This window comes from Squalius cephalus (genome assembly GCF_949319135.1).
Source record: "Squalius cephalus genome assembly, chromosome: 22".
NCBI lineage: Eukaryota > Metazoa > Chordata > Actinopteri > Cypriniformes > Leuciscidae > Squalius > Squalius cephalus.
In genome coordinates this window covers 22,110,025-22,135,404 of record NC_137143.1, presented here as the reverse complement: position 1 = coordinate 22,135,404, position 25,380 = coordinate 22,110,025, and the positions used below count along the sequence as shown (strand labels likewise).

Below are 25,380 nucleotides of genomic sequence, written 5' to 3'. Positions count from 1 at the left end.
CATAACCTGACTTGTCAATTACAAATATGCCTTAAATATGGTCCAAAACTTAAATGAAATGATATTTCCAGGTGCTGATAAGGCCTCCTACCTGATGGGTGTTAGCTCAGCAGACCTCATGAAGGGTCTTCTGCACCCTAGAGTGAAGGTGGGCAACGAGTATGTGGTTAAAGGACAGAATGTCGAACAGGTGAGAAGTGTTCCCAAAATCCTGTCTATGGATGTGTGTCTATAGTTACAGAAAGAAAAAAATACTAATTTGGGGGGAATAATAATGATTATTTGCTGTCAATATTAATGCATGTCGAAACCACTGATATTTACTGTTGATCTATTGATATACAAGGAATAAATAAGCCTGAGAAATCAGCCTGGTATCCAAGCAACTGTTGCAATCCATGTAAGTGACAGCTGTGGTCTTAATGTGCTCCACACACATTGTGTGGCTCCACCAGGTTAACTATGCCTTGGGAGCTCTGGCCAAAGCCACTTATGATCGCATGTTCAAGTGGTTGGTGGGACGTATAAATAGGACGCTCTACACCGCTCTGCCACGGCAGTTCTTTATCGGAGTGCTGGACATCGCCGGCTTTGAGATCTTTGAGGTGAGTGACTCTCGAAATTCCACACCGCACTTATCTAGATTTCCGCCGGCATTCACACTTGTGCATCTGTCATGTGGATTCTCTCAACAGCTCAACAGCTTCGAGCAGCTCTGCATCAACTTCACCAATGAGAAACTGCAACAGTTTTTCAACCACCACATGTTCATCCTGGAACAAGAGGAGTACAAAAGGGAGGGCATCGAGTGGACCTTTATTGACTTTGGGCTTGACCTCCAAGCCTGCATTGACCTCATTGAAAAGGTTTTTTTTTTTTTTTTTGCAGTTGAAACACGATATAATAGCAAATAATTTTTATTACAGAATGTACCAAGAATATTATTACACCCTTCTGAGCTTTTTTCTCTTTGTTAGCCCTTAGGAATTATGTCCATCCTTGAAGAGGAGTGCATGTTCCCTAAAGCTTCCGACAACAGCTTCAAGGCTAAGCTGTTTGACAATCACCTTGGCAAGTCTGCCAATTTCCAAAAGCCAAGGCCTGACAAGAAGAGAAAGTATGAGGCTCATTTTGAGCTGGGTCACTACGCAGGAGTGGTGAGTTTGTACCAATAATAGAGCTTGAACAAGACTAAATTTAAAGGTTTCTTAGGTAGCACCTGATATTATAAGTATATTATGTATTTTAGATTATTTTGGGTACTTTCTCTGCTGAAAAACAACTTAAACCAGTCAGTTTGCTGGCTTTAGCAGGTTTAAGCTGGTCTTCCAGCCTGGCAAGCTGAAAAGTGCTCTTCAGTGCAAATCAGCAAGGCTACGATGCGGAACCAGTTTAGGCTGGTTTAAGCTGTTTTTAAAGTAACCCTGCTGAAAAAAGATATTGAATATTACTTAAAAAGAGTTTTATCTGAATTTCAGGTGCCATACAATATTATTGGTTGGTTAGACAAAAACAAAGACCCCCTGAATGAAACAGTGGTAGTCTGTTTCCAGAAATCAGCCAACAAGCTTCTGGCTTGTCTCTATGATAATTATGTTAGCTCTGACTCAGGTAAATAAACCACTAATTCTGTCTGAGATATACCACAATTCTTTTCTAAACCATAGAATACTTATTCTAAATTAAACTTTTTCCTTTTAGCCTCTGATGCAAAAACAGGGGGCAAAGAAAAGAGGAAAAAGGCTGCTTCCTTCCAGACAGTGTCACAGCTACACAAGGTGGGAATATAACAAGACTTTCCTGCTTCTTGCGCTAGGTAGAATCTGATATTAAACAGAAATAATTATTCATTGTCCTTAAAACAAAAAATCAAAACTCGTCAGTACTAAGAGGGAGGCAGTTAAGACTTGCAGTGATGTTTAGAGAAATGACACATGAACATCACTTTAAGTCTGTGCTGGCTCCTGTTCTGTCTGTTCCCACAAAGAACATCAACAACTCAAGGTAAGTCTAGAAACACACTTGACAATGTTGTTTTGAGGAGAACGACACCTTTGCATTTGTTGAATGCATGTGTTTTTAGCAGTGTAAAATGTGGAAACACTGCTGTACAACATGACTTACAGGAGTGTGTCCCTTGATTGCTTCTCACCTACAGGAGAATCTCAACAAGTTGATGACAAACTTGCGGAGCACTCAGCCCCATTTTGTGCGCTGCATCATCCCCAATGAGACCAAAACACCAGGTGCTGCACTGAGCACTTCAACACTTCCAAACCAACAGGGTTTTCATGAAAATCACTATTTCTGAGCATCAATCAAAATCACAGCTTTATGTTACACTAAAACAATGGTCTGAACAAGTATCCAAGCTGCAAAACCTCAGCACAAACATCTAACTAAAACATTTTCATCTTATTTGCAGGAATTATGGATGCTTTCCTGGTGCTGCACCAGTTGCGCTGTAATGGAGTGCTGGAGGGCATTCGCATTTGCAGGAAGGGATTTCCTAACAGAATTATTTATGCCGAATTCAAACAACGGTAAGATGAGCTACTGTTTACACACTTTGTGTTCATAAATACATAAAGGCACTATACATTACTATATAATCCATATGGCATAAACAATAAGGATGTGTAAATTCCTCCATTTCAAAGATATCGCATTCTGAATCCTCACGCTATCCCTGATGACAAGTTTGTGGACAGCAGGAAGGCTGCAGAGAAACTTCTGGCTTCACTGGAAATCGACCATAATCAATATAGATTTGGGCATACTAAGGCAAGTCAGACTTCAGATAGTAAGAGTGTTTGTTGCTTTGAGCCTCAAGCAATGGGACATCAATCAGAGGCGCTACTCTGAACAGAAGACAAAATTGTCTAAATCAACAGTCTGTGTCTCTGCATTACAGGTGTTCTTTAAGGCCGGTCTGCTGGGGCACCTAGAGGAGATGAGGGACGAGCGTCTGGCTAAAGTTCTCACTCTGCTGCAGGCCGCCAGCCGTGGCAAGATCATGAGGATGGAGCTGAAGAATATGATGGAGAGGAAGTAATACGCAATTCCATGCAAAATTGCTACTAACATTAAAATGGATGCCCCTGGACATATTTGGACATTTAAGTCACACTTAAAAATGAATGAAAGTCATTGTATTAGATAACATTTTAAAGAAAGATATTGCACCAAAAAAAAGTCTCTGTACAGTAGTTTGACAATTTAATTGAACATTTTCTGATTAACATAAGTTAGTGGAACATCCATCACTTTGACCCCAGTAGGTCAAAAATAATTGCTAAAATGGCTTACAAAAGTAAAGAAAGTAGTACTAAGAAAAGCTCTATCATCATTTGTTTGAAGATGTTAAGTGTGGTTTAAGTGGCAAAATATATTTTGGAGCCATTGTAAATAGATTTAGAGATTTTTCTGAATATAAAATATGAAGTAAAATATGAAGGTTACATATTCAGCTTTAAAGTGCGGTCACATTAGCAAAATTTCACGGGCAAAAATGTCTATTGTTCTTGATTTTTGAAGCCCAGCTCACAGAGAAGTCACAATGCTGTGAATTCAGGTGACCACTATGAACCTGATGCAGCATCTGCAAGGCAAAATTCCTGATCGTGCAGATCAATACAGATGATTGTGACCTCGAAAATGCACAGAACCAAAGTAAATGTGACCGCAGCTTTACCCTGCTAATAGCTCTTACCTGCTTTCAATCCACTAGTATAGAGAAAATGGCTTCCATGCTCTTATATTCTCCATATTCTAACTCTGAAATGATGCCGCCCTACACAAATATTCACAAAACTATACTGATATCCAACAGGTTCACTCCTAATAAAGATAGCAACAAGCTGTTGTCACATGATACCTCTCAACCCTTAACATATGAGAGGTATTTTGGGGCCATGTGGATGGAGTGTGTGAGGCGTGTGTCTTCAGATATGCATTTGTCCATGTGCATGTGTGGCCGAGACCCTTCATACGCTCCGACACTCTCTGTGAAACATGTAAGGTTTTCCATGTCCATATCCATGACCTCCACCCTTTCCCTTTATTAGACAATGCAGACAGTGTCCTTAAAGCTTATAGGCTCAGTGGGTCACATGTCAGCTGCTCACCCCACTCCCCACTAAAAATACAGGCCAGCTCCCTTCTCAAAGATCTGTTTTGCCAAGGCGCCTGTGCCTCTAAAGGACCACATTGAAAGCATGTCTGCAGACTGGCAAAGGATTAAAGCCGCTGGTCCAACAGAAGGCCTCGGTTTCTAAATAAATATTAGGCACTTCACCTTTTGGGTGGCCTGGGGCACAGATGCATGGCAGCTATTTGATCAGACCGAATTCTATGCCGTCATCTCCAAAGTAGTAACAGCAGAACTGTGACAGTAAGTGCATGACATCTGAAAGTCACCCCAGTAATAGACTAACTAAAATGAGCCTCGTTTCATGCATTCATGGACATAAGCCAGTGGGTCATATGGGGGTGACAGTCTTCTCATGATCAGTGTTGATATTGTTAACTAAAACTATTAAAAAGTGTTTTCACCAACTGAAATAAAGCTCAAATAAAATGAAATATAAATATTTCAAATTAGAAATGTTGCCTCGGCAACTAACTGAAGTTAAAAAAACAAACATAAAATACATACTAAAATGTAATGACAATTAAAAAGAAGTGAAAATATATTAATAAATACAATAAAAGTATATAAATAATACTAAAATAACACTGCCCATGATGTATCAATAGCTTGTTAATGTAGTTAATACAGTGTTTTTATAGTTTAAATATAGATGAATGATAAGACTGCAGAAATACTTGTTACAATAAATGAGACAAAAACTGCAACTGTAAAACAAAAACTAATTGTATTGTAAAAAAACGAAATAATAATAATTGGACTAGAGACAGTAAAACCTAAAATAGTCGAGTTCAAAATGGTGGCTGATGGAATGGAAGCCAATTACATGATGTAACTGGACCAGCTTTTTTTAGTATAATTTGATTTAAAGAAACAAAATCGTAAAACTTAATTCCAACAGTTTTCAATCGCCCCCAATTTAACTATAAAGGAGCTGTACTTGTATCACCAAGATGGCCACCAAGTAGACTGACTTGCCTTAAAGAGAATGATTATACCTGCCTTTTGTCATTAGGGAGGCTCTGATGATCATCCAATGGAATATTCGGGCCTTCAACACTGTGAAGAACTGGCCGTGGATGAAACTTTTTTTCAAAATCAAGCCCCTGCTGAGGAGCGCAGCCACAGAAAAAGAGCTGGCCGCTTTAAAAGAGGAGTTCCTGAAGCTAAAGGAGGCACTAGAGAAATCAGAGTCCAAACGTAAAGAGCTGGAGGAGAAACAGGTCAGCCTGATCCAAGAGAAGAATGACCTTTCCCTGCAACTTCAGGCAGTAAGTCTCATACAATATCAGTTTGCAGTTCGAGTGGCAAACACTGTTTGCTCATAAACACCACAAAATGAGCTACAGTGGCCATAGAAGTATAAAATTACCTTTCTTCTCCAAGTCAATCATTTTAACATGATCTATTTAGGTTTTAGGGAAAGAAGATGATGTAAAAGATCTACAATTGTACAGAGTTTTAATGCTGATACCCAATAAATTGTGAAATAGTCCAAAAAGATTAAAATTAATTGTTCATATTCAGTGTTAAAATGCTTGAATTTACTTTTTTAAATCGCTCTATAGGAGCAGGATAACCTGGCAGATGCTGAGGACCGCTGTGACCTGCTCATCAAAACCAAGATTCATCTTGAAGCCAGAGTGAAGGAGATGACTGAACGCCTGGAAGACGAAGAGGAGATGAACGCTACCGTTCTTGCAAAAAAACGCAAGCTAGAGGATGAGTGTGCTGAGCTGAAAAAGGACATGGATGATCTGGAGATAACCTTGGCCAAGCTGGAGAAGGAGAAGCATGCCACTGAAAACAAGGTGAGGCCATTCTGAAGAAAAATGAACCTCAAGCTCTGTTGTCGCGTCACCGTGAAGTCTGTTAAACTAATCAAAATACCTCTTCATAGGTGAAGAATCTGATAGAAGAGATGGCAGCTTTGGATGAAACTATTCTGAAGCTAACCAAAGAGAAGAAGGCCTTACAGGAGAGTCACCAGCAGACGTTGGATGACTTGCAGATGGAGGAAGACAAAGTCAACACTCTGACTAAGGCCAAAGCCAAGTTAGAGCAGCAAGTAGATGATGTACGTTCATATGTTGGATAAATGTTAGAAGGACCGTTAACAGATCTAGAATGAGTCAGGAATCAGTAATACAATACAATCCCTTGTTTTAGTTGGAGGGATCCTTGGAACAAGAGAAGAAATTGCGAATGGACCTGGAACGGGCCAAACGCAAGCTGGAGGGTGATCTGAAGCTGTCAATGGAGTCTGTCATGGACCTCGAAAATGACAAGCAGCAATTAGAGGAAAAGCTAAAGAAGTAAGATTATCATATGACAAGATGCTGTCAAATAAATCCATTTCTGTTCTTAATTTGTGGGGATGTTTTGTAGGAAAGATTTTGAAATGAGCCAGATCAGTTCGAAAATCGAAGATGAGCAAGCATTAATCATCCAGCTTCAAAAAAAGATCAAGGAATTGCAGGTAAATCAGACTAGACCATTTAATCTTCAAATTGATGTCTCAGTCAGAACATATTTTCATTCGTTCTTTCATTGGCCTCAAGGCTCGTATTGAGGAGCTTGAAGAGGAACTGGAATCAGAGCGTTCCTCCCGAGCGAAGACGGAGAAACAGCGAGGCGATGCATCCAAAGAGCTTGAAGAGCTCAGCGAGCTTCTCGAGGAAGCCGGAGGTGCCACGTCAGCCCAAATTGAGATGAATAAAAAACGGGAGGCAGACTTTCTAAAGCTGCGCCGTGACCTTGAGGAGGCCATATTGCGCCACGAGGCTATGACTGCTGCACTGCGCAAAAAGCATGCAGACAGCGTGGCTGAACTGAGTGAGCAAATTGACAGCCTTCAGCGAGTCAAACAGAAGTTGGAGAAGGAGAGGAGTGAGGCCAAGATGGAGGCGGATGACCTCACCTCAAATTTAGAGCAGCTGGCAAAGAGCAAGGTGGAAAATATGATGCATCACATTCTGATCTAATTTAACTAGCATTAATTTAGCATTGACTTTAACACTGAAAAATCAAGGACTGATTTCAGTTCGAGCTCAGGTTTAAATAGTCTTCGTTGGGTGAATTTTACATGCTCTGATTTTTTTATACTATTATTATTTTATTTTATTAATAAAGTTTAAATACGTATTAGGTATCATTTATTTACAATGAACAATAATTTACAGCATTTATTAATGTAGCTTGATGTTAATTTTTAAATATCAAATATTTTTACAATTCAAGCTCTATGAATTAACATCAGTAAATCTATTATTAACAAACACGAATTAGCAAAAAAAAATAGTATATCTATGAATTAACATGAACCTAGATTAATAAATGCTGTGAAAACTGTTGTTCATTCTTTGTTCATGATACCTAATGCTTTAACTAATGTTAACAAATTTAACCTTATTGTAAAATTTAATTATATGCCTATATATAACATAAGTAATATATTATTAAATATTATAATTGCCAGTCAGTTAAACCTTATATTTAACAGTCACTTCAATTTACTAAGGGTAATAAAAAACTTTAAGGTTAATTGATTACAATTTTCGATTACAATCCATATACACACGACATCTGCGCATCATAAAATAACCAGACAGCCTTAATAAAATTAACTGAACTGAGTAAAAACTTGACTCACTCACTCATCATTATTATTTTCAATAAAAATATGGAGAAAGTTTTGTGTCAGTATCATTACTAAGTTGTTTTCCATAAAACAACATGTTGGTAAAGATACACAAATAAAGGAATAAATAAAGGAATATTTATATATCTGACAGGAAACATATAATAAATAATATGTATGTGACGTGTGTGTATATATTTATATTATATATTTATATACACATATATGTATTTTTTCATATATTTTCATTCATACACATATATGTAAGAGACATTTTATTGAAAAAAATTTATTATATTATTTCATTATATAAAAATATTGCAGGCTACCAGTGAGAAAATGTGTCGCCTCTACGAGGATCAGATGAATGAGTCAAAAGCCAAAGTGGAGGAGCTCCAAAGACAGCTCAGTGACACCAACACGCAGCGAGCCCGCACTCAGGCTGAAAGCGGTATACCTACTGAACAAATTCAACCTTAACAAGAACCACTCAGAGATCTATGCACCGGTTTTGAGACATTTAATATCCCTACTAACTCTGAACCTATATATTTTTTACATAATACAGGCGAACAGCGCAGAAAGCTGGAGGAGCGTGAAGCTCTGGTGTCTCAACTGCAGCGTACCAAGAATTCCCTTAGTCAAAACATAGAGGAGCTCAAGAAACAGCTAGAGGAAGAAGCCAAAGTAAGAGAAACCATTTTCCCCCTCACTGCTTAACATGTTTTGGCTTTAATGTGGAACAAATTTGTAATTTTACTTGTCTTTGGCATCTGCTCCTTTCAGTCAAAGAATTCCTTGGCTCATGCCTTGCAATCATCCAGGCATGACTGTGATCTGCTGAGGGAGCAGTATGATGAAGAGCAAGAGGGCAAATCTGAGCTGCAGCGTGCACTGTCCAAGGCTAACGCCGAGGTCGCTCAATGGAGGACCAAGTATGAGACAGACGCCATTCAGAAGACAGAGGAACTTGAGGAAGCAAAGTGAGTGTGTGGAGTAGAAGGACAATAATGACTGCTGGCTTCATTCAATCTAAAACTGAATCATTATATTCCTAAACTTGACAGGAAGAAGTTGGCCACCCGCCTCCAAGAGGCTGAGGAACAAGTCGAGGCAACAAACGCCAAGTGCTCCTCCCTAGAAAAGACCAAACATCGGCTTCAGTCAGAGATTGAGGATCTTGTAGTAGATCTGGAGCGCTCTAATGCAGCCGCTGCTGCCCTGGACAAGAAGCAGAGGCAATTTGACAAGATTCTGTCAGAATGGAGGCAGAAGTACGAGGAGTGCCAGTCTGAGCTGGAATCTTCACAGAAAGAGTCTCGGAATCTGAGCACCGAGCTGTTTAAACTCAAGAACTCTTATGAAGAGGCTCTGGACCATCTGGAGAGCATCAAACGGGAGAATAAAAATCTACAGGGTATGCTTTGAACTTCAAGGATTATGAATGGAGAAAATACTGTGACGTCAAATTAACATACATTGTCAGTCACAAAATGTGTTTTTATCAATACCATCATGTTTCTAACAGAAGAGATTTCTGACCTGCATGACCAAATAAGCCAGGGGGGCAAGACCATTCATGAGCTTGAGAAGATCAAGAAGGGCCTGGACATGGAGAAGACTGAAATTCAAGCAGCACTGGAGGAAGCTGAAGTACTGTTTTTTGTCTCTGAAATTTTTGTAACTGAGAACCAGAAATGAAATCCAGAGTAAATTTTTAGTATTTGCTTAAAATTGTGAATAACAAACATCAATGTAAATATTTTCAATGATCATTATTGTGACATTTTAAACAAAGGTAGTGGGAAATTTCCAGTTTGCTAAGCATTTACAGAAAGAAAGAACTTGTTTACTTGAGCATTTACTTGAACAGTTTAGTGGGTCTTTTTTTTTAGATAAGGTTACATTATATAGTGTATGTATGCATTAAAGAGAAAAGACAGTTTGATTCAAGTAAAAACTGGAATACTTACTTTAGATAAGAATGACATATTGATAAAGGAAATCTCTGAAAATAAAAAATTAATAACTTGACAGGTGCAGCTGAGGTTTTTAAAACTGGCCTATATAGAATAATATCACACCAAAATGGACTTGAAGGTACTTGGACTCTCATTCTCTTAAATTCTCTTACCTTATTTTTGTATCAGGGCACTCTGGAGCATGAGGAGAGTAAGACTCTGCGTATACAGCTGGAGTTCAACCTGATCAAAGCAGACATTGACAGGAAGCTAGCTGAGAAAGATGAGGAAATTGACAATCTTCGGTGAGAACTAGTGAGGAAGACTGATTATTGAACCATTATTTTCCATTTACTCCATTCCATTATACGACCACTATTGTTTAAACCACAAGGCTTCCTAACTTACTTACTCACCTTTACTAGGCGTAACCATCAGCGTACCATAGAGTCCATGCAAGCCACCCTGGATGCAGAAACAAAATCCCGTAATGAAGCCATCAGGGTAAAGAAGAAGATGGAGGGTGACCTGAATGAAATGGAGGTTCAGCTGAACCATGCAAATCGCTTGGCCACTGAGTCCCAAAAAATGGTCCGTAACCTGCAGACACAGGTTAAGGTAAATCCAAATGTCGCTTCTGTTAAAACAAACATATTTCAACTATTGCATCATTAATGTGGGAAATAAAAACAGTTTGGGATTATTTTAATACCATGATATATATACAAAATGATCTAAACAAATAGTCACCTACTGAAGCCTAAATAACATGAAATCCATCTTTTAAATGAAAAGGACCTTCAGATTGAGCTGGATGAGACTATTCACCAAAATGAAGAACTAAAGGAACAGGGTGCCATTACTGAACGCAGGAACAACCTCCTGACAGCTGAGGTGGAAGAACTGAGAAGCCAGCTGGAGCAGAACGATCGTGCTCGCAAACTGGCAGAGTTTGAGCTCCTGGAAACCACAGAGAGAGTCAACCTACTGCATGCCCAGGTAATGGCCAGATTTACCAGAAGGCAACTCTTCCTAGCAGACACAACAAATAATACCTAGGCATTTAATTCTTTCTGCCTCCCCAGAACACATCACTGCTCAATCAAAAGAAAAAGTTGGAGAGTGATCTCTCCACGTTGTCTAATGAGATGGATGATGCTGTGCAGGAGGGCCGAAATGCAGAAGAGAAAGCCAAAAAGGCCATCACTGATGTGAGGAGTTTGCATAGAGGATTTTTTTTTGGTAAAAATTGTTGTGTATTGTACAGGAAATTTAATATGAAGCTTCCAACGAGCAGGCTGCCATGATGGCGGAAGAGCTCAAGAAAGAGCAGGACACCAGCGCTCACCTGGAACGTATGAAGAAGAACATGGAGCAGACCATCAAAGATCTGCAGATGCGCCTGGATGAGGCTGAGCAGATCGCTCTAAAAGGAGGCAAGAAGCAAATTCAAAAACTGGAAAGCAAGGTATGCATGATGACTTTTGCCATCTATAAAATAATTCAAACCTGAATGACATCGATGATGTCCTGCACCTTATAAAAAATATAAAACAAACTTTCCTCAAGGCGAGAGACCTGGAGAATGAACTGGAATCTGAGCAGAAAAAAAGCAATGAATTCCAGAAGGGAGTCCGCAAATATGAGCGAAGGATCAAGGAGCTCACCTATCAGGTACAAACTCCATGAGACAGATTCACAAATTAAATTTAGTTAGTGCAATAGCTTTGAGTTGCACTGAGCCTGAAAGAATAAAGCCTGTGGCACCACCTGCTGTTTCTACAGACTGAGGAGGACAGGAAGAACATGGCTCGCCTTCAGGAACTCATAGACAAGCTACAGGCCAAAGTTAAGACCTACAAGAGACAAGCAGAGGAAGCGGTGAGTCTACAAATAAACCTTAATGTGCCACATCTCATGTATACTTATAACAACATCACTGATGGTTCCTGCTGATTGTATTGTAGGAGGAGCAAGCTAATACCAACTTGACCAAGTACAAGAAGATCCAACATGAGCTGGATGATGCTGAGGAACGAGCCGAGACTGCAGAGTCTCAAGTGAATAAACTACGTACCCGCACCAGAGACTTGGGTAGCAAGGCTAGTCCTAAGGCATGTAGCTCAAGTCTTGAATATTGCATTTCAACATATTGGCTACTTTTTTCCACATTAAGGCTGTACTGAATACATTTAGAATAATCATCTTTGTTTATACCCATTTCAGCTTGCAGAGTGAAGAAGAAGCCCCTCTCTACCACGAACACAGCTCACTGCAACAGTTTTGTGTGCCAGAAGCTATGAGCAAAGAAGTGTGTTTATGTTTATGTAGAACATAGAAATGTGTATTTCATGTTGTCCTCATTTATACCAATGTATACTGCAATTTCATGACAACTCTGACTTTAAACTAAGAAAAAAAGCCACTCAGCCACTCTAAAACCCTCTTCAGGATGTTCAAGGTATTTTGCAAAAAAAGGATAACTATACCACAATGTAAACAAATGTGTTTAAAATAACTTACAGGTGCTCGCAGTTTTTCCTGTTGCTCTGGTCAAAATGGCAGTGGTCGTGGACGTATAGCCTACTGACAACTAGCGTCGTGGAACACAAACGCAATACATTTCCAGTAACGTTAACTGGTACCACTAGAAATGCGCTACTAGAGTCAGCAACACATTTATTTATTCCACAATTGTATGCGGTAAAGCGCGTAGCGCTGCGTATGACTGGCATCTTGTAGTCTTCGTCTGTAAGTTGTTTTAAAAAATAATATTTAAACTTTATTTAATTATGAGGTATTCCTAATTAAAAAGTATGCATTCTAATTTATAAAGTAGACTAAGCACACCTTTAAAATCCGAGTTAATGAAAATAGATTAAAGCAATAGCGCAAATATATATAAAATGGTTTCCTTTTAGACTGGGATTTTTCTTTTTGGACTATTGCTATATGAAAAAGAAAGAGGCTTGAATGGCAATAATAGTTAATATAACAAACATTTTTCAATTTGAAGTTGTTTTAGTTTAGTAAGACAGTCTTTGAATTGTGCTGTTATATTAAAACAAAAACAGGCAAAATAGAGGCAACATGATTTATATTCAAACTGTTATAGATTCCCACAAAATTACTGCAACCATTGATAATAAAAAGCACAAAAAAGTAAAGCTCATCTAACTTGAACTGTCAGAGGCAGGATAATGAATTCAGGTTTATTTAAAGCATTAAGTTTACTGGGCTTGACATGGTTATCACTTATGACTAAATTCATCCAGACAGAGCTACACAAGAAAATGTCATTTAAAACCAAACCCAACCCAACCCATGCAAGACATGAACCAAGGCCTGTGGATAAAGAAGAGACATTCAGATCCTTTGTGTTTATGTAGCAATCATTCAAATCAGAAAAAGCACATTCACACTACTGCTATTATTACAACTACACATTCCTGGTGTCAAAGGAAGTGACCAAAAACTCTGTTGCATTCAACCCGATTTATACGAATGGTATGAAATTGTGTTTTGCCAATGCAAAGCACCGTGACAGAATATGGAAGCGATTTAAAGAAAAGAAAAAAACAAAACACACACGAGAATGTGCGAACATCCACAGGTAAAAGCAAAGCAATTGTTGTGAAACACATTTATACACAGGAACTTCTGCATACACAGTGAAATTAAGTGGAACAGAATAAAAGCCACAGCATGCTTAAACTATAGGAGTGGGTTAGAAAACAACACTAATGAAACGAGGTAGTTGATTGGAAGTTTCTAGTTTAGCGCTTCTAGTCTAGTTCAGCTACCACATCCAGCACAAAGCAGCACCTTCGCAGGTTCCCGGCCACCAAGCCGGAGCCGCATGTTTGAGCGCAACACAGATTGTCAACGGCTGAGGCCTGTAAAGTTAGAAGATGGTGATTTAGTGATTTGCTACGGAACAAACGACAGATGACAGCATGGAGATCAAGGCTAGCTGGATATTTACGACCATGGAGTGAGTGAACCTGCATAGTTTAACACCTTCCGTGCCCACAAGATATGAAGTGTTTCATTGTGAAAAAATAAAACAAAAGGAATGATACACCTATTAAAAACTCATTTATACAAAAAATTAAAAATACAAGAACGGAAAATCTCTTATTTCATATGTGCTTGATAAAACCTAATGAAAGGAGAGAAGCCATGGAGAATATGAAAAGAAAACAGATTTATGATCCCATCATGGGCGCAAAATTACAAGAGAAGTGTGAGAAAATAAATAAGACTTGTCCAAATTCAATTTCAGTTCTCATTCATCTACACTGTACAAAGATTTTGACATCAATCAGTTAAGCACGAGTGCCGTTCAGAATAACCTTCTGACAGCTTGGCAAACTAACATCCAAGCCACCATTCAACAATCCAACACTTCTCTTTTGCTTTTTTCATCCTAAATTACAGAGGAAAATCTCCTTAAAGGCTGGCTGTACAGTTCTTCGATCACTAGATCATCGACCGCCCCCAGTCGAGGATACGGATTTATGATCCAAGTCGGACATTTAGCCTAAATATTTTCTTCTTTGTGTAATTCTGTATAAAAGGCCCCATGCGATTTCACCGAGAGAACGGCACCAAAACACAACGAGACAGTTTCAGGTCAGAGTTTCGGCTCTGGCTTGAGCGGTCCAGGTACTGCGTTCCCAGTGAATGAATGACAGGGTGGGCGATCCTTCACGGGACGTTCCTTTGCACCCAGGAGCTGGAGATGAAGTGGAACATGGGCACCAAGTAGAGAATGGACAGCTCTCTGAGCCGCAGCATGCAGTCGGATGAGACGGGAGGCTGTTCTATATGCTCTCTGAACCCAATCGGAGCTGAACGTGCAAATCCCTCCCCGAGCCCACCCAGAAGAGTCAATCCTCTAGAAGGTCCCGCTCTAGCTCCATGTAAGGCTCATCTATGTAGCTGATAATGGCACAGGGAGAAGTCCTGTCCTCTCCGAGCAGTACTGAAACCGTCTCCTTCCAGTAACTGAAGGGAATACAGGAACTCTGTAAGAGAAGAGAACATTGACGGTTAAATATTCTCCTAAAGGAAGGATTCCAACTGTATTAGGGCAGCACGATATTGGGAAAAACTGATATTGTGATATTTTGTTTAACTGCAAAATATATTGCCAATGACTTGAATAGCTTTATTTTGAAAGAATTCATCATTCTAGAATAATTGGAGTGATTTTGTTCTGCATAGGGAAAAAAAGAGCTGAAAAATTATATTTTTACCCTGATGAATTTCCCCCCCACAAAATCCTTTAAGGGATGAATGATTTGGGGAAAACTTTTAGGTGTTCATACTTGGGTTTACTCTTAACAAGAACAAACTCAAATTATAAAGTAAAAAGTTTGAAAAAAAATCTTTCCTCTTTTAGTTTTCATAGGCCACATTCACACTGTTGAATGTGATTGACCAACTCAATGACTATAAAATAATCATAATTATTGTGATTATTATAAAATATATTAAATAAAATAAGAAATATATTTAAATACAATTGTACTGGAAAATAACTAAATAGTTCTAAAACAAATAATTTCACTGTAAAATTATAATACAAATATTTACGCCTTAATTCCTTATTTTTCAAATGGTATAGAATCTATACCATTTGAAAATTAAGAAATTAAGGTGTAAATATTTGTATGGCACATACTACAGACCTAAGTCAGGGTAGCACCATATACATTTTTTTACAGGAATGAAAACGAGGCTGTGAGGGTATAGAATTACAGCATGTTTAATGGTTTGTACTATTGTTTAACAACATACCGATCGTTTAGCTGACGAAACATCTTTCCGAAAAACATTTCAGTAGACACAAACTCCATAAAACAAAAGTTGTGAAAATTACGTGATCTAGGCCCTTTATACAGTGTGTGCCATTGTAAAGACTAAGTCTATCCCTCACAGCTTTGTTGCCATCCGTGTTTGTGGCGAAGCAGGTCGAGGCTGAGAGCCATGGGAGCGGAGCGAGGCCTGTGGAGAGAATGCTAATGAGAGACACCTGTGCGGCACACAGGTCTCGAGTCCCAGAGGGGACAACTAACCCTAACCCAGTTTAAGTCGAGAGAGGACCAGGCCTGGGACATTTATGTAGTTTGTTTTATTATGCCTAATTTGGCTGTGTGGCGGCTGCTGCTTACTTTAGTTTCGCTGTTTTACTTTGTGTTCAAAGTTTACTTTTATCATTTGCCAGTTCTCGCCTCCTTCCTTCCATCCCTGAACTTGAACTTTGTTACAGTCTGAAATTCAATATGGCGTCTAACCTGAATAATGTCTATTACCATAAAGCTTTTATTTTGACAGGTAGCCGACAAATAAATAAATGCGCTGCTGGTTTCAGAGTGAAGGCACTGTATGTTCATTCACACACGTGCAGCTCACAGCGTCTCAGAAAATGAACCTTGCCGTTCTGAGACTAAAACACTGAATCGTGAACAACACGTGTAAATGAAATGCTTCATTCTCAAATCAGTAACATTTACTGAAATCAGTTTTACAATGGTACTAAGCCATAACGTGATATCGTTTTGATTTTGAGATATTGTGCAGCTCTAAACCATATATAGACTCACATTCTCCAGGCAGGTGCTGTCTTTATCTTTGTTGAGGTAGTGGTGCTGCCAAAAGCGCAGCAAGTTGTGGAAGTTGTTGAGGAGGCAGCCGGGATATTTCTCTGTGTATTCCTTCTCCCGCAGGGCGTTCAGGTAAAACGGGAGCTTGCCTCTCCTCCGGGCCAGCATCAGAATCACCAGGCTGGTGTTAAGACAACTCACGTTCTCCTGGGAGAGGAGCCAGAAAAACACAGAGGAATAATTATCATGGAGGACTCAAATGAGACAAACAGGGAGAGGAGATCTGCACTGTGGTCTTGCCTGTGTGAGGGTCTGCACATTGATGATGTTAACCAGCCTAAAAAGGAAGGACAGCCTGTTCTCCACTCGAGCCATGTAGGACAGCAGACAGCACTCAGAGAGCACTTCAACCACTGCAGAGGCACAAACAAAGACACTGAAATTTGTCAATTGTGATCAGACAAAATATGTTTCAGAAAAGAACGTCTAATGCGCTCAACAGACTTCTCCCATCTGATGAAGAAATTTACAACACTTTTCCCATTAACAATTAGGGCAGAGCAAAATATTGAATACTTGTGATGATTTTAGTGCACTTTTAATTTGACTTAAATTCCCTAAAGACTGTCATTAGCCAAAATTAGACTAGTGAGTATGGGAATATGAAGACAGATGTTTTAATGTCTGATTGAGTGAATCGGTTAAAATCTCAGTGTGGAATTTATAGTGTTTATGTTTTTAGTACAAACAATATGGAGGTAAATATTGCTGTAGCTATGCACTGTTATTTTGGTACACATACATTATCGATACATAAACAAACAACATATAAATCTTCCTTCTTATTAATTGAAAAAATTTGAGTAAAAGCATACCTTTTGGAAGCAACAAGATTTTTTATTTCTTGCATTAAACTTTGATGATCTACGTGGCATTTTTTTTAAGTTTACAAATACATAAAAATCAAGATTATATATATTTATTATAATACAAACTATATATATATATATATATATGCAACTATTTCTTAAATATATGCATGCGTGTATATTTATATATACAAAATAATTCTGCACAGTACACACACATATATTATGTAAACACAAACTTTTATTATGGATGCGATTAATCATTTCACAGCCCTATTTGCAACAATATAAATGTCTTTACTGTCATTTAATATGTCCTTCCTTAAAAAATGTATTAATTTCTTTCAAAAAAATTTAGACCAAATACTTTTGAACGGTAGTGTATACTTTTAGCAATATTGCTAACAATCCAAGAGTACAATGGCTGAATTTACCTTTCACATCCTCTGTCTGGCTCTCAAATCGATCAAGTGAGAGGACAATACAGCGGACAAGCATGTTGGAGTCCACCAGAGAGCTGTTGATCTGGGTGAGGAACACCTGGAACTGAGGAAGGCACATTGTTTAACCAAAGACAAGCAGAGGTTGTTGAACAACGGCTTTTATTTCTCCACATTTTGTTATTCCCTGTACCTTTTCCTCTGTGTTGACATATTTGTTGAATCTCTTGAAGGCATCAATGTTGAACTTCATAAGCTCTCCGAGCAGGTCAAAGTAGCTCTGCAGGACATCTCTGGACTTGCAGCCGCTGTCGATGATGCAAAAGAGGATGTGCTACAATCAAAAGACAAGATTTGAGCAACTCAATCACTTCTATGGGGAAAAACATTTTGACCAATAAGAGAGGCACAGGCATTTGTATAAGCATCTGTACCTCCAGCAAGCCTCTCTTCAGCAAAAACATCTGGTCTGCGTATGATGTGGCCCCTCTGAGGAAGCTCTCAACAGCTCTTGCCTGCCAGAACCTTTAGATAGAAAATATGTCATCATGACATTTCAAAACACATTTATCCAAATCATTATGAACCCAGAGTCTCACCTGAAGGAAGAGTCTGGCGGTTCTCTTTTCATAACAGTGAGGAGCCGCGTGAGGAGCCCTTTTTTACCATCACACACTAAACTCCTGAAAGACACCACAGATAAGATAGATTGTAACGTGTATGCTGTTTAAAAAAAAGAAAAAAGAAAAGAAAATATAGCATATAGATTTGACATCTGAACAATACCTGTCGGTGTTTACTAGTGCCTCCACCTCAGGGATGTTTGCCTTTAGGGAGATGGCACTCAACTCACTCAGCTCTTGAGCATTCAGAAGTAAATACTTATTTCTGAGAACAAAAGAATACATGGATGAATACATTCTTCAGTCAATCCACAGGTATGCGACATGCCACTCAAAGCTCACAATCTTGCAACTTACTCATGGTGGTCACTAAAGCTCTGCAGAAGCCTCAAAAACTGGATTTTAAATGAAATTTCCTGCACAATAAACAAAAGCATAACATGATCAATGAGAATTATGGGAAATGGATTAGAGCGAATGGGATAAATCTGCAATGTATTCACTCAAAGCTCACCGGACTGCAATCACAGTTTTCATTCTGTCCATGAACCACGTGATTAGAGGTGGTGTATTTCCTCCAGATGAGCTTGTCGAAAAGGTTATTGAGTCCAGGAATCAAACGAAACTCCGCCAACATTTTATGCACCTAACAGATATGATAAACAAGGATGGGAATTACAACATTAGGATTTAATCAGTTCCATGTAAGGGTGTAACAATACACTCATGTCACGATTCGTTACAACGCACAGACTCTCCTGGTACTCGCTATGTCCCGCTATTAAAGGGATAGTTCACCCAAAAATGAAAATTCTGTCATCATTTACTCTCCCTCAAGTTGTTTCAAACCTGTATGACTTTCTTTCTTCTGCTGAACACAAAAGAAGATATTTTGAAGAAAGTCGGTAACCAAACGACTGATGGACCCCATTGACTTCCATAGTAGGAAAAAAAAAATACTATGGATGTCAATGGGGACCAGCAACTGTTTAATTACCAACCTTCTTTAAAAAATCTTCTTTTGTGTTCAGCAGAAGAAAGGAAATCATACAGGTTTGGAACAACTTGAGAGAAAGTAAATGATGACAGAATTTTCATTTTTGGGTGAACTATCCTTTTAATGCACAATACATATAAGAATAAACCATCTAAAATGCTTTAAATAATCATACTACTAAAACTTAATGTGATATGGTGAATGAAATGATGTTTGCGCTTTCACTTTGAGGAGTGCCGTTCCAGCACCGATTAGCTTCAGATGATCATTGCTATCAATTACAGTTTTAATCGCAAGAAAGCGTGTCAAATAACTATTTCACAAACTGTAAATGGTTAGTTCATCCAAAAATGATAAAATCTGTATTTACTCTCTCATGATGTTTTTGCGCGTCGCACAAGCATGTTTGTGTTTACTTCAGTAGCCTTTATGCGTGTTGTAAATCTGTTCTTCAAACAAAGCCATTTTGTCTCTTCAGAAGACTTGGATTTGTATTAGACCACTCGATTGATTATTTTTACAATGCCTTCATGACATTTTTTGGATCTTTTAAGTTTTAGAGGAATGGACTTTAAATGGAGGGACAGAAATCTCTTAGGTTTCATAAAAAATATCTTCATTTGTGTTTGGAAGTTTGAAGCGAGGTTTGAAACAACATAAGGGCATGACGACAATGTACATTTTTGGGTGAATTATACCTTATAAATACAGTAAGCGGAATCTTGGATAAAACTAACGCAAAATCATATAGATTACGATACATAAAGTCGCATTTTTATATTGCTATATCTTGATATAATGATGTATCGTTACACCCCTAGTTATATGTAGATCCTTTACAGACAGACTCTTGCCTGGTTCCGCTGTCGGCCCATGAGCAGGACGCACAACACGTACAGCACTTCCACCTTATACATGATCTCATGAACGATCTTCATGGACTGTGGCAAACGATGCCTCAGTGGGATGGTGGCCAACGTACTCTCATCAGATGATTCTGTGAGAAAAAATAAATTAATAAAAAAATATATATATTATAAAGTTCACATTTTTGTGATCAGTAATGTTTTTGTGAAAAAAATGTATCATGGTTTCCACAAAAATATTATGCACACAAAAGTTTAGCATTGATAAAAATAAGTATTTCTTATGCACCAAATAAGCACTGAAGGTTTTGAATAAGAAATGAACAAGTTAAACAGCAGTTCTACCTGTGCTGCTGTGCTCAGCTTCATCAGTTGCTATCTGCATGAGTGCATCCAGTACTAGCGTGTTGTCGAGCCAAGTGTACCACTCCTCTAGTTCCTGCAGAAAGTTTGATGTTCCAGTTGCCTCGGACACCTTCCGTGTGGCCAACTTACAGAGACGCTCAATGAACCCAGGGATGTTCAGGAGTGTGACTGGAAAATATTACATTATGTTTTGATAATTCATGCCCTATTAACGCTTACTCCATAAATCTTTTCCTGCCAGAAATACTCTATATATACAGTATACTGAATGGAAAAAGCTGTAATTTTTCCATATACCAAATTTCCCTTTAGCAATGATCTTATTCTCAGTCACCACTTTACTGCTCTTTGTGGCATCAGCTCTAAGTAAAGTCAAGTTAGTAGTCCACATACCCTGGTTGACCTCGGCACGTGAGGGGCTGGTATTGCGTTTCTGCTGTGCGTTTTTAGCTAGGAGTGTGTGTTTGTCATCGTTCCCCACATCAGGCTCAGATATGGTGACGGAGAGGATACGACAGAAGTTGGCGAGCTGCTGCTGGTCAAAGCTCTGGACCAGTCCTGACAGGTTCGGGATCCACTCCAACTGAATCATTTCCTGTTATGAACCATTATTAAACACCATCAGATATTACTAGTGACGAATTCCACAAGCTTATCACTTTTAATTGTTAGGCTTTTGTTTTTGTAGATAAGACAAATATTCTTAATCCTCTCAATGCATTTAAGGCTGACCTTTTTAACTCCAAGAATATCCTCAATTAAAGTAGCTGTTTGCAAAAAGGTCTTCTTATTTGTCATCAACGTGAAGAGAAATAAGACGAAATCATCCCTCGATGCCAGGTTTTTTGTGACCCCTTCCGTCTGTAAGAAAATAAGTGAACTTATACTCATCCTGAACCCATCATGTGGATATTAGTCACCCTTCAATTTAATTCCTAAATGAGAACGAAGCCAGAATACTTACACATATGCAGCAGTTGTACAGCACACTAAGGCAGTCCTTAACCAAGTCATCATTCACTACAAGAAGTTTAAAAAAGATCAAATTTTATTTGTTGATGAAAGTATTTAACAATGGTTACTAGACTAAGTGCAGATAAAATAATAATATAATTGTTGTTATTTTATATAAATAATACATTTATATATTTAGCAATAAATAACAGTAATAAATATCATTATTTTTAAATAATCTCCATAAAATGTTCTACTAGTTAACTTACTCTTGGGCTTTTGTAGCGTTGTCAGAGTGGGTCTCATCAGAAGTTCCACCAGCAGCTAAAAAGACAATCAATCATTCATTCTGAATTGATCTAGGTCTGCAACTAAAATCCATTTGATAAATAAATTGATCTGTCAATTAATTATTCAATTAACTGATTAATCAGATAAATGAAAGTTCAATTTATGATTGAATATGATTTAATTGAAACACGCTGAATATTGTCAAATAGACACTACAATCTTATTGACAGATATAGCACAAACAATACATTTTTCGGAGCTATCTGTGGAATTCTGCCTCTACAAATTCTGGTAGTCTGCCAATGTTCTCCTCATGATAATGTGTAAATAATATATGTATATTTTACAATATTTTAAAACATGATATAAAATATATTTAAAAGGTTGTAATGCAAGTTACAGAGAGCTTTTAACATTGAGCACGTTTACATACACACCAGTACACTGATAACTTTAAATGCAAACCAATAACCCGATAACGCAAGTAAACTGAGTTTACAAGACTTTATTAATATATCAGGTTATTTCCTGTTAGTGACGTCAAACGTAATTTGCATATCTACCTCCAGGTATTTTACTTATGTCGGTTGTGATGTTAAATAAAGCATTAAAAACCGAAGAAGAGTATTGCAACATGTCAGCGGGAAGCTTACGGCTCATATATTATCCTCTCATGCAGTTACAGATGCAGCATTTTTGACTGTACTGTAGTTTACCACTTCTTCTGCTGCATGAGATGAGAGCACTTTTAGCATTTTTTGGGTCAAGAAAGAGTCTGAGTCTGTGACTTTTTTCCTCCTCCCTTACTGCAAAACACTCGCTCTGTCTGGATGCGCTTAAAATGCACAGTAAGGACATGTTCCTGTCACACATCAAACATGCGCACTTCAATAAGCCGACAGAAATCAGGTTAATGAGTTTACTTTACATGCTGGGCAAAATCAGCGTAAGGGGCAAAAATCTAGCTGTGACAATCAGTTTATGCTAACCCTAACCCTAAGCCGTTTATGACGTACTCCGATAAAGGAAACGTGTTAACATGATCACATGCATTGTCGGCTTATTATGCATAATTGGGTTAAGAACATTCATGTATTATCAAAACGCACCCATTATCAAAACATATATATATATATATATATATATATATATATATATATATATATATATATTGTTTTTCTTTACTGTAAAGTTACAGTAGTGACAAAGCTATTCTATGCCACAACACACAGACTAGGCTAATCAATAACTTCACTGTCATCCATTTTCATTAGCACTCTTTTTATTGATCACAGTTATGGTGCCAATTCCTCATTACACAGAGAAGACATGAGAGTGTCTGAACTCACATCTACACCTCCAAACAGGTCAAAGGTGTATGTGTTGGGAAAGGTGGACTCCTGCGCCGTCTTCCTATCCTCCGTCACAAAAGACATGGCCTCCATAGACAGCAAGGATGACAGTTCCTGTATCAGAACATCACAGTGTGAGACAAATTCAGCCTAGAGAGACACTCAGAGTGAGGTCTGCTCTGAAATAAGGATATCAAGTGGCTATAAAGCTATTTAAGATATAAGAAAATATCCCACACTCAAAAGAGTGAGTGGAATAAGAGATCTCACCTTCAGGACAATATGCGAGCGGGTGAAGTCACTGTTTAGGTGGCTGCTCTCGTACAGCTCCTGGAGTAAGACTGGAATCCCGTGCCATTTCGCCCTCTTGTCTCTCTCCTGAAGAAGAACTTCTGGGAGCTGAAAACAAAGAATAAACATTGTTTCAGTTCTTGCAATTCAGCAAAAGGAGCAAGGCCAGTTCACATAAAGCAAGAAAACTTGAATGATATAGATTTATTTTTTATACATTTAAAAGAACAGCAGAGTCCAGATAGATAAATAGAAACAATAGATAATACAATTAATGTATGTTTACTTACTAAAATTGGTTATTAATAGCATCATTTTTCAAATACACTGCCTTTTAAGACCAATAATAAGAGTCCATTGCAAGTTTGACAACTAATGGTAATAATGAAATGCTATTACAAAGAATTTACATGTACATTACTTTGAAGGGCTGCCAAAGTACAATTTACACACACACACACACACACAATACTTTCAATAAAATGCAAATCAATTACATACAAGGCAAGCTATATTCTTTAATTTTATGAAGTCTTTAGAAGTTAATTTGACTCCAAAGTACTTTACATCCTGACACAAAGGTGACATTCATTTAGGCAAGAACCTGATTTAATGTTCATTCTATCAGTAGTTGTTATAGGTTGCCAATTCCTAGCTGGTATAATTTTTGTATTTTATTACATATAATACTTGTAAGTGTCTTTCAAGGTCATGTTGATACAATGAACTCCATGCATTCTACCATAAACCACACAAGTATGTCCTCTACCTTTTTATTTCTTCAAAATACAATCAAATACTCAAAGGAACAAGTAGCCTGATAGGTGCCAAAAATGGCATACTAATAAAAGGTCTTTAGAAACATTCACCAACCTGTCATTGTAGAAACATTAAACGACAAAGTATTCTAATAGGTCCTAACTATTTAGTGTTAATCAGTATCAAATACTGGGAGTATGAAGTGAAAGTGAAACCTGTGGGGGTTCAATTCAGTTAAATTCCCAGGCTAGGGTCAAGTCCAACTCAACAGGACATCTTACATAATTCAAGCTCTTTAAACTCCAGGCCTGAGCCAGCAAAATATGACTGCCTGAACCAATAACCCACACAAAATGAGTGAAATTTACTGTTTAGGCTGGTGGTGGGGAAAAATGGATAAGACAACCTATACGAAAATGATATGGAACAATTGGACACTAGATAAAATGACAATATGTGTCAGTCAATCATTGCTGACTGCTCTCCCTGACAACACTTTTGGCCTTTATGACATTCAAAGGAGCATATAATGATCATAAATGCTGTCTAGGTAGAAAGCTTTAGGTTGTGAGACACAACCCGTGTTAACTTAAAGCAGCTGGTCGGTTATAAACATTATATGATTACAGATTGCTCGGTGTGTGATTAGAATTCATAATATTAGTCATTCATAATAATACGACTCCATGTGTCGGAGTCTTTAATTGGATTGTATTTGGACTGTATTTAAAGCCTCGTTTAACCCAAATTATCATCGTACAGTCAAAGCCAAGAACAACCTAATTAGTTAACGGCCAGTTGTCATTCTTCTCCCTTTACGTGGTTTATTTTCAAACTACACTGACCATTTGACAAGTTTTAAGAGATTATTTAAACTACCTTTAGATCAAACTTAAATGTAACAACCGTCCGATTTATTTTGTTGCTTAACTTAAAGCAGGTTGATAGACGGTTCAGCTCATAAACGCGGATCCCTGACAGCGGCTTTTCTGTGTCAGCAGAACAAATTCTCCCGTTTACCTGCGTCCCTCTGCTGACGCCTCGTCCAGTGACCTGACTCTGTCGTATCCTGGTGAGAATATTCCTGTTTCGAGTCCGTTTCTTTCCTCCCATCCAAGGGGACTCGGGCCCCAGTAGCGTCGCCATTACTTCGTCTTCCTGAACTGCTCCAAACAGGAAGTTAAAATCGCTCAGCTTTCGACGCTCACTC

At 38.2% G+C, this 25,380-nt stretch overlaps 2 protein-coding genes across 3 annotated transcripts in view; one reads left to right on the top strand and one right to left on the bottom strand.

Moving 5' to 3' along the window:
• The window catches only part of myh7ba (myosin, heavy chain 7B, cardiac muscle, beta a), an 18,950-nt gene extending 5,615 nt beyond the window's left edge, over positions 1-13,335 (top strand). For both annotated transcript variants that reach the window (XM_079858056.1, XM_079858057.1), the window contains 30 exons: positions 72-190; positions 456-605; positions 696-866; positions 978-1,157; positions 1,479-1,611; positions 1,702-1,778; positions 2,159-2,246; positions 2,426-2,543; positions 2,661-2,784; positions 2,915-3,051; positions 5,166-5,421; positions 5,719-5,961; positions 6,051-6,227; positions 6,320-6,465; positions 6,539-6,629; positions 6,712-7,101; positions 8,115-8,241; positions 8,359-8,477; positions 8,577-8,773; positions 8,858-9,207; positions 9,319-9,443; positions 9,941-10,056; positions 10,177-10,369; positions 10,547-10,750; positions 10,837-10,962; positions 11,049-11,219; positions 11,321-11,425; positions 11,537-11,632; positions 11,719-11,865; positions 11,978-13,335. In XM_079858056.1, coding sequence (XP_079714182.1) covers positions 72-190; positions 456-605; positions 696-866; positions 978-1,157; positions 1,479-1,611; positions 1,702-1,778; positions 2,159-2,246; positions 2,426-2,543; positions 2,661-2,784; positions 2,915-3,051; positions 5,166-5,421; positions 5,719-5,961; positions 6,051-6,227; positions 6,320-6,465; positions 6,539-6,629; positions 6,712-7,101; positions 8,115-8,241; positions 8,359-8,477; positions 8,577-8,773; positions 8,858-9,207; positions 9,319-9,443; positions 9,941-10,056; positions 10,177-10,369; positions 10,547-10,750; positions 10,837-10,962; positions 11,049-11,219; positions 11,321-11,425; positions 11,537-11,632; positions 11,719-11,865; positions 11,978-11,989 — 4,688 coding nt within the window. In that variant the 3' untranslated portion in view covers positions 11,990-13,335. The remainder of the gene's footprint in view (positions 1-71; positions 191-455; positions 606-695; positions 867-977; positions 1,158-1,478; positions 1,612-1,701; positions 1,779-2,158; positions 2,247-2,425; positions 2,544-2,660; positions 2,785-2,914; positions 3,052-5,165; positions 5,422-5,718; positions 5,962-6,050; positions 6,228-6,319; positions 6,466-6,538; positions 6,630-6,711; positions 7,102-8,114; positions 8,242-8,358; positions 8,478-8,576; positions 8,774-8,857; positions 9,208-9,318; positions 9,444-9,940; positions 10,057-10,176; positions 10,370-10,546; positions 10,751-10,836; positions 10,963-11,048; positions 11,220-11,320; positions 11,426-11,536; positions 11,633-11,718; positions 11,866-11,977) is intronic.
• On the bottom strand, positions 12,833-25,380 carry trpc4apa (transient receptor potential cation channel, subfamily C, member 4 associated protein a). The gene is made up of 19 exons (XM_079858058.1): positions 25,191-25,380; positions 23,391-23,519; positions 23,118-23,234; positions 21,747-21,801; positions 21,488-21,543; positions 21,256-21,384; positions 20,917-21,118; positions 20,503-20,691; positions 20,146-20,288; positions 18,809-18,940; positions 18,652-18,710; positions 18,458-18,559; positions 18,271-18,354; positions 18,106-18,196; positions 17,865-18,005; positions 17,666-17,777; positions 16,663-16,775; positions 16,363-16,569; positions 12,833-14,781 (listed from the first exon to the last, which is right to left on the bottom strand). Exons 1-19 carry the CDS (start codon positions 25,314-25,316, stop codon positions 14,644-14,646), a joined length of 2,325 nt encoding a protein of 774 aa, XP_079714184.1. The 5' UTR covers positions 25,317-25,380; the 3' UTR covers positions 12,833-14,643.

Excerpts from the sequence above, each read along its gene's own strand:
- trpc4apa (XM_079858058.1), bottom strand. The coding sequence starts at position 25,316 with ATGGCGACGCTACTGGGGCCCGAGTCCCCTTGGATGGGAGGAAAGAAA. Across the intron at positions 23,235-23,390 it reads GCTCGCATATTGTCCTGAAG|GAACTGTCATCCTTGCTGTC; the intron begins GTGAGATCTCTT and ends GTTCTGATACAG. Across the intron at positions 21,802-23,117 it reads ACCTGTTTGGAGGTGTAGAT|CTGCTGGTGGAACTTCTGAT; the intron begins GTGAGTTCAGAC and ends TTGTCTTTTTAG.